At 37.5% G+C, this 9,301-nt stretch overlaps 1 protein-coding gene across 1 annotated transcript; it reads left to right on the forward strand.

Moving 5' to 3' along the window:
- Window positions 1–968: 968 nt before the first annotated feature.
- On the forward strand, window positions 969–9,014 carry LOC124112833 (sodium- and chloride-dependent GABA transporter 3-like). The gene is made up of 7 exons (XM_048398707.1): window positions 969–1,158; window positions 1,949–2,080; window positions 2,430–2,607; window positions 3,717–3,849; window positions 6,325–6,459; window positions 6,824–6,927; window positions 8,870–9,014. The coding sequence occupies exons 1-7, from the start codon at window positions 990–992 to the stop codon at window positions 9,012–9,014; spliced, it is 996 nt and encodes a 331-aa protein (XP_048254664.1). The 5' UTR covers window positions 969–989.
- The last annotated feature ends 287 nt before the right edge of the window (window positions 9,015–9,301 follow it).

Below are 9,301 nucleotides of genomic sequence, written 5' to 3' on the forward strand. Positions count from 1 at the left end.
TCCATAGGAGTGTATAGTACACACGCTGAAAGGTATGTCACGCTCATAGGACTGTATAGTACACACGTGGAAAGGTATATCACGTCCATAGGACTGTATAGTACACACGCTGAAATTGTATGTCACGTACATAGGACTGCAGAGCACAAATGTGTAGAAGTAATGAACTAACACAATTATTATCATAAGACACTTAAATTTACCTCTTGTTGAATTTGACACTTAGATGATGAACATAGAAAGTACACCATGCCACAACATATGAAGCTCAAATGACCACAGTCATTCTTTTCCAAGTTATTATCATTTTTTACAGGTGCCAGGAATCCATGGTTTCTACCCTATTTAGTAAAGGAGTTAATCGGAAATAAGGTATTATTGTAGTGGTACATAGGTTCCAAAATATCAGCTCTCTGAGTCTTGTAGATTCTGCGAAGATGAAACGTAAAAAGTTTCAAAAATGGGAGATTATTTAGATTTTAAGCAATAACTATAATTTACGTCAATCACCCGACCGGATTAACAATAAACATCACGTTATGGTCTATTCATTTTACAAACAAATATCTGTGTCACCATAAATCTTTTTTTAATTGTTATCTTATTATATTTAATCCCATATTTCTTATAAAATGATATTATTCATTTGTGGTTATCAAACAACATATTTCACGTTTACACAAATTAAATAGATATCATTGAACATGTACACCCATGAGATGTGGCTCGTGGGGCTAGGACATTAGGTACAGTATTATGTTAGGCAAAATGTGATGTCTCGATGTCATGTGTTGCAATATGGACAATCATCATATGTAAAATATATGTAGCAGCACCAGCTGTGTACGTAGTCTGCTGGTGGTATGTATCGTATTATATGTTTATTTAAATAGGTAATAAACGGAGTGGAGGACTCTTCGAAATAATAGCATACAACGGTATTTCAGAAAATGGATGTTAAATGCAATGAAGAACTGCGACGGGCAGAGATGATTCCAATGACTGATGTAGTGAACAGCCCCCAATCTCACCAGCAGGAGGGGGAGAAGAGGGGACGCTGGGGTTCACAAGTTGAGTACCTGTTATCGGTTGTCGGATTCTCTGTTGGCTTTTCAAACGTGCTTCGATTCCCTTATATCTGCATTAGAAACGGCGGAGGTACGTACATAATAATCTATTTTTGTACAGTTTTACACATAAACATGCACGCTCATTGCTACTTGAACAGGAATACCTACCATCGAACTATTTCTATGAACAGTTGTCATATGTATTTGTTTAATGCGTATGAAAGTGTGGATCAGAATCATTATGAGCGCTCATTTATTGTTAAACGTGGTGCACGGAAACGGCAATTGAGAAACCACTACAGATGGTATTTTTACTACATGATACATGTCTACTGTAATGATTTGTGCATCGTGTGTTCTTTAACGCCATAAGAGTATCCAAAGCCAATATGCCATGCTGTTTGTTCGCTTAGATTGTTTGATATGTTTTAGCACACTCAACAATAGTCAAGCAGTTCCCAACGGGTGTTCAGTTATTTTAAAAATATGTACACACAACATCATCTGTTTAATGAAAATTGTGTGAGTGGCGGGTGCTACCGGGAGAGCTCGACATGCCCGTTACGAGAACACCTTGCTCCATTCATATAATCTTCAGCATCATTTTGCCTTTTCCGCTCTTTGAAATCTTTTCGGCTGATAATCGGGATTGATTTTTCTATCGCACTGACGTACGTTTTGAATTCAAATGATCCCCCATAATGATCCTATATATTTCCTGTGCAAAACGTTAACTCAGAGACATGAGACCATTTGAAATACTGTAATATCAAGCCATCCGACGTTCAAGACAAGCGGAATACCAACATTTTACCACAAAGTCGCATATTCAGCAATATATAGGAGGCAGAGACCAATTATCACTTATTTATTTCCAGGTGCATTTCTCATCCCTTACATCGCGTGTATGACGTTATGTGGCCTGCCTCTGTTCTATCTTGAAGTTGCCATTGGACAGTTTCGTGGCAAGGGTGCAGCCCATGTGTGGAGTGTGTGTCCTTTAATGAAAGGTGAGCTTCTCATTGTGGCTGTTTGACCACTAAATGACTCCATACAACTAAACTTTCCGTTGAAAGAAACATCATTCTTCAACATCTCACAAATTTCGCCTGGATAGGATAAGATCTGTTGTCTCATCTGATTTTCTAGAATATTCACTAAACACAAAACGAAATCGTCAAATGTATTTCCAAAGAGCCACCCATCACTAAATGTTGTCCATTATAATATTTCTCTGTACATCTTTAAACGACAGAGTATAAACTCCTTTCTCATACCAATAGCAGCAATAATATATGCGTATACATTATCATACAAATTATAAGGGAACAAGATTATCATATGGTATGTTTGTATCAGGTCTTGGAATCGGCATGTTGATTATGTCCGGCGGTTCTGCCTTGTACTACACTGTAAACTGTGCCTGGTCTGTGTACTATTTAGTCTTCGCCTGTAGTACCGCCCTGCCCTGGGCAAACTGTCACAATCCCTGGAACACCGACAGCTGTGTCAAAAGTGTTGAAGCATTGACACAACCGTTCGTTGAAGGTAAACCAAGATTGCAGTCATAATCACAAAGGATGTAAATAAATATACTCGCCAGCATTACAACGATGTGGTGTTAAAAGGGCTATATCACCTTTCGAATATTTCTGTAAATTGGTCTTATGAAATAAATTATCTTGATTATCGGAATTAATGCTGGTTAATATGCTTAATCTACCAAATAGCATCAATGTCATTATGTTTTGAAATTCTTGCAAATTAAACAGTTATTTCTCAAAGTTTGCAAGTATTGATATATGAGCACAAACCTTTAATCTAAGGTGGTGACTGGGGTATTGTTAATATATGCAAAGAAGCCGTTTTATCTTTTTTCAAGATGAAGAAAAATGTCTCAAAAACATTTTGGCAGCTTTGCAAAGTACTTAAAAAAACCACTACATTGACATTATGCTTCTTGTAATGTAAAAGTTGGTTTCACGGAAACAAATCAGTGTAGCTATTTCTAAATGTTCTTTACAATACAAAGAATATCAAGAGTTGAATTGTAAAAAATGAATGGGTTACAAGTATGCTCTTTTCCATTTCAGTTGGAAACAGCACAGAAACACATAGGACCCTTGTCAACTTGACATTCACTGCACACAACGTCACATCATTTGGCATAAGCTGGGGAACAAATAAAACCGTATATCACACAGCTGCCGAAGAATTCTGGAAGTATATACATATATAGCATTTGGTGTTTCAATTACTCTTTGTATGGTAACGAATATTAGCATTTCGTTTTCTTTTTGTCGTTGAAAGGGTCTTCTGAGTGGTCAGCTTTAACTTTGGCTTAAAACAGAAAAACACCTTTACTTGAACCTGATCTTTACAAGCGTTATTCACTTCACAATAATGCCAGTGTGGCCCGAGGTAGAATTGGAGGTGTCTTAATGGATCGGGTGGTCAGCGAGATGACTTGTTTGATGGCGTGTTATCGTAGCCCGATGACGTATCTATTACTGCTTTTTCTGGACCCGGCTAGCTTATTTACAGGCCTTCGGGATATTGCTGACATAATGCTGAGTGCGGCGTTACAGAAACAAACAAATAAACGCTCTCTTTCCGTATTTGATTCTTTGAGTGATGTGTCTTCAGATACAAGGTCCTCAGCATCAGCTCAGGTCTGGATCAGCTGGGAAGCATCAAGTGGGAACTGGCTCTGTGTCTCTTTGCTTCATGGTTTCTCATATTTGCGACTTTAGTTAAGGGTGTCAGGTCCGTCGGAAAGGTAAGACATCTCTGTTCAATTATAAGATTGACTAACACGATAGCTATTTCGAACAAACATCAATTAGTTGTATATTGACCATATTTGACGCATTAGTGACGAAGTGCTAGCGGAACGTTGGTATTGATATTGATGGAATTGCACAGTGGACTCTGCTTTAAGCACTTAATATAAGTGACATATCAAATAATGCCACACATGAGACCAGTTTATTAACTGAGTAAGAAATCTGTCAAAACCATACATCAGTACCATCAACTTTTGACCTGAAGACGTGTCCACTCCTCTTTTTGTACTGGATTTCAAAGCTCCATAAAAATCTGTACCGACAGATATATATTGCTGGGTCCATCAAATGTACCACCAAATCCCTGTCTCAAAGATTAACCATAATCCTTAATACAGTCAAGGAAGGGACTTTCATTATATTCACAGAAAGTATTTGAGACAAGTGGAATTAATACCATGTGGAAAGCTCAAAGGATTTGTTTCACTTTTTACAATCTCAGAAAAAAACCATGTTCTATTTTGTCAACACATTTGACTTTTCAATGTTGTACATCACCATCCCTGATGACAAACTTATGGAAAACTTACATCCCTTGATCCATGGGGCTTTTGTTAGAAAACGTGATGACCATAGTGTGATGTGTCGATTACCCAAACTGAAACAATGTGTTTAACCCAGAAATCTGTACGTAAATGATGAAATAATACGTAGTGTGAAACCAACAATCAAACTACAAATGATATACAATCGACAATTGTATTACAAAATTATCTAGGTTTACAAATCAATGCAAATCAATGCACAGAAATTACAATGGCAGTACACAACAGAGTGGAAGGACAAAATTCAATGGCAGTATAAAATGTGAGAGCAGTGGAAATGACAATGACAAGAATAATAATCACCTCGCCGCAACAGTGGTCAAGCTTCCGAGACAGGCCCAAGCTAGGAATCCAGGGTGAAATGTGATCTTCACACAAAAGCTGGTCTTGATGTAATGTCAGATGAAATGTGAGATGATATACAAGAGGCACGCACTCGTCCCTTGATCTTCCAGAACATTCTCTAAAGCTCCACATCAGTCCACGCTTTTTCGGAAGTTTACACATCACACTAGCATCTAAATATAATAATATAATTCCTCACCCCTGCTTACATTAAGTAGTACTACATTCCTGACAACTAATCATTGTCCAAATACAATGCAGTGAACTTCTACTGAATCTCAACAGAAACAATGTAATACTGTTACAATAATTGTTTAACAATAAATACACTGCCATATAGCAATAAATGTAGTTACATATATATCTTCAGAGGTTCAGGTTAATTTGAAAAAGAAATGAAAGAAAATGCCATCTGAGAAAACAATATGTGACATGCTCGACTGGGGCAAGACATTTAGGCAAGAAGTAGGCATCTCCATGGGCACAATTTGCGCTCCCTTTCTTGCTGACCTGATTTTTATGCATGTCAATAAGAAGTTCTGCTCGGATTGGCAAAGTCAAAAGAAAGCAATTTGGCCGAGAAGTTTAACTTTTTAGCTCAGGTATATCGATGACCTGATATCGTTCAAAAAACATCAAATAGCCAATCACTTCCATTGGTTTACCAACCTGTACTAGCACTAGAGGAAACAGGTCAGACCGCTTCATCTGTTTCATAGTTAGATCTATCTACAGTGTGTCAAGCAATATTCATGCAGCTCAAGCCCTTGGTGTCTACATTTTAACTTTTGAGGTACAATCAAGCATGTTCTTTCTATCAAGATTTCAAAGAGCGAGAAGTTGTTTGATCAAGGTTACAACATTCAAGGCCTAAGTAAAGCTTTCAACAAGCTTTTTGGTATACATGTGGAGGACATTTCGAAGTTTGACGCATCGGTGACTAGAATGATGTCCGATGCAATTCCCTATTTTGACTTAAGCTTGCCTTTGCATGTGTACGTGACGGGTTCCACCGGTGGGGCAGTACACTCTCAGCTTTTCGCGAACACCTGGTATCATGACTGTGCAATCATTTTAGGCAAAACAAATCTTATAAAAGGGAAAGGATTTTGTCTCTATTATTTACATGGCTGAGCAGCTGCATGTTTGGTGTCAATTATAAATGCCATTGGACATGATCAATATAAATATAATGTAAATAACCGAGTTTGTGTTGTCACCATGTCTTTAGTTTGACCCCTGCAGCTGTTGACAGTTCGATAAAGACATGATGAACCCAAAATGTATGATTCACTCAATTCTTTGAATGACGAGGACATATTGTAGTTTGCCTTGCCATTGAAGTATTTGCAGCTTATGTAATAATGGAGGGGGTAAGCACATTGATCGGGCGATGAGCCTGGACAGGCTGTGCCAAAACCACCTTTCTCCCTCTGCAGATGTTATTTGAATATGAAAGATAATATTAATATAGTGGAGTGTGGGAATTACTGATGACCTGTGGTTACTGTGTTGCAGGTTGTGTACGTGACAGCGACACTTCCATATGGTTTACTTTTCATCCTTCTTGTCCGTGGACTGACTTTACCTGGTGGAACAGACGGTGCTCTGTTCTACATTACCCCTAATTTCAGCAAATTATCAAACATACAGGTGAATGAAGCAAGTTTTATTATTATCTTTCAACGATTTACAATTAAATGGCTCACGATGAGTCAAATAAAGATGAAATATGACATCCATATTCATAAACGTCTGAGACCTGCATCACTTCGGGCGTTCCTCCAACATTAAGCTCACATGCTGCGATATAACTGGAATACTGTTAAAAGCGGTGTTAAACCCAAATAATTCACTCACTCACTCATCCATATTTACATATTTTTTACCAATAAAGTATTAAAATGATGTTAAATGAATTAAACTGACATTTTGGTTTCATCGAATTTATTATTTTCAAGCTATAAAATAGACGAATCTGGAGAGATTATCCGCGTAACCGAATACTTTCTTGTAGGTGTGGATCGAAGCCTGTGTTCAAGTATTCTTCTCTCTTGGCCCTGCATGGGGAGGAGTTATCACATTGTCCAGCTTTAACAAATTTAATAGCAACTGTCTAAGGTAGTGAAAAATATATCATTATTACTGTTTGTGTCATAATTTTAAATGTTTGTTACGATGATTGATTTGGATTTAAAATTGCCATCAAGAGTATTTAAGTTACAAGTATCCTTCAGTGACAAATGCATAGGTTCATGCAGCATCGAAATGGGAGAACCATTCTATACCAACGTCGACATGAACGAATTGTCGCTAACTGCATACAGGAAATAAAAAAACTCTCAATTGCAGCGTATTGAAAAGGGCGATAATATCGCACACTAGAACAAACTTGGTGAAAATGCAAGCCAGCATAAGCGCCAAACACTATTATGAGGATTTTGACAATATTCAACACTATCGCGGCGCTTTTAGCAATATTACTACACTATGGTGGCGCCAGAAAAGGCTTTACAAAATGTACCCATGTGGGGAATCGAACCCGAGCTTTGGCGTGACGAGCGACGTCTTTAATCACTCGGCTACCCCACCATACACACGCTATTGTGATGACATTCTGCAGCCGGACGTACACATTACAAACATGCTAAGTTATCAATGAGTTCAGCCAAGCTAGACCTCAGACTGCATGTATAACAACACGTTTGCTACGGAATGTGTACTTCTCTCTTGGCCTTCTTCATCACAAAATTATCACTTCCAATCTCATGGTGTAAATTCCTCAGTCAGCAAAAGAGGTAGGATGATATTTACTAACTTCCATCTGCCCACAGTGATCATGTCGTTCACGAACATTAAAACGGGTTTGAAAATATTTTTTTAACCATTGGTTCAGTAGTTAAACAGCATGGTTTATTAATGATGTTAAGGAAGCGAAACGTGATGACCGGTCGACGTTTCTACTGTTCCTCTTCAAACTACGTTTAAGTCAAGGGATCATAAACATTATGTACACACTTATGAAATGGTAATGATAATCTCCGCATTTGAGATTGTTTATGGGTTCTGGTACAAAATCTGAACTAATAAATAGTATTATATATGTGAAAGGTTTGCATGATATGCAGTTGTAGTTCTCGTTTGAGTGACAAAATTAAAATATACATGTGCTTCGTTCAAGATTTTACAACCAATACCACAACAACAACAAAAGACTCGCATATAATTAAAATCCTCGAATTGCAAAACATAAACAAAATCTTCAATTTGTCAAAGAACATTTGATATTTTGTGGTCGAATTTATAATTGATAGTCAAGAAATATCTTATTCTCGTCACCGCCGTCATATAGCTAGAATATTGCTGAGTGCGGCGTTAAACAAACAAACAAACTTATTCTAGTCAGATTAGGATTCGTCATGGGGATTATACATGTTTATGATAAAAAAACGTGATTAAACTGTCATTAAATCACGTTTAACCAAATCTCCAAGTCAACATCAGCACTCATAAATATATAAGCCTCTTTAGGCAGATAGGGAATAACATGCTTTTGGGTATCGACAACTATCCATATAGAACAGCCTGCACCAATACTTCAATACTTTAGGCAGATAGGGAAGGGAATTTCTATATGTTATTTATAAGAACGCATGAGAGCAGGTAAAGTTCACATTTACACACATCCAACCTACAATACACTCATGATGTGCAACAAGCATTTCTGTTACAAGACATTTCATCATGATGAATTACTTAACAATATCAAGGAAACACTGATACTGCATTTGTCTTGGTTTATTATCTTCCATTTGTCATCATTTAAAAACCAAATCTTTCCTACAAGTATTCCAATTACTAAATTATCTCATTTCCTACGTCCTGTCGCTATATGGCTGAAATAATGCCGATGCGACGTTAAATTTTATTTCACTCACTCCTACGACCTATATCGCTTCATTTCAAATAAAGCTCGATGTCACTGTTCATAAAAAATATCCCTTAACTGTTGCTCTTATTCAACCACTAACGTGTTTCATATTACATGTCTGCTTTTTGGTAGGAATGCAATCATCTGTACGTGCGTTGGTGCAGGAACAAGCTTGTTTGCCGGTGGAGTTGTTTTTTCCATTCTTGGCTTCATGGCTCATAGCGCAGGTGTGCCCATCACAGATGTTGTGTCCTCAGGTATGTCTTGCAGCTATTGACGTAGTGGAATGATGTCGATTTTCCAATTGTTAATTTCCCGTTACTGTCGAGCAACTTATCATCAGTTCATCTTATGGCGTCCACATTTCTCAAGTGCTTATGCATTTTAGAGCAATACAGTTTCTTCACAGTTTACGGAACGACACAGTTTGCTTACCACTTAGCTTTTCAAAAAAAAGATTTCACAATCAAAGGCATGGTTAAATCTTTCCACAACATATTGTAGACACTCAGGGGAATTAAATGCGAGACGTCCCTTGTCATCATGTACCTTCAAGAGGCAAGA

Source organism: Haliotis rufescens, unplaced genomic scaffold (genome assembly GCF_023055435.1).
Source record: "Haliotis rufescens isolate VD_foot unplaced genomic scaffold, xgHalRufe1.0.p SCAF_19, whole genome shotgun sequence".
NCBI classification, from domain to species: Eukaryota; Metazoa; Mollusca; class Gastropoda; order Lepetellida; family Haliotidae; genus Haliotis; species Haliotis rufescens.

Excerpts from the sequence above, each read along its gene's own strand:
- LOC124112833 (XM_048398707.1), top strand. The coding sequence starts at position 990 with ATGATTCCAATGACTGATGTAGTGAACAGCCCCCAATCTCACCAGCAG. Across the intron at positions 2,608-3,716 it reads GTTGAAGCATTGACACAACC|ATACAAGGTCCTCAGCATCA; the intron begins GTTCGTTGAAGG and ends ATGTGTCTTCAG. Across the intron at positions 6,460-6,823 it reads GCAAATTATCAAACATACAG|GTGTGGATCGAAGCCTGTGT; the intron begins GTGAATGAAGCA and ends ACTTTCTTGTAG.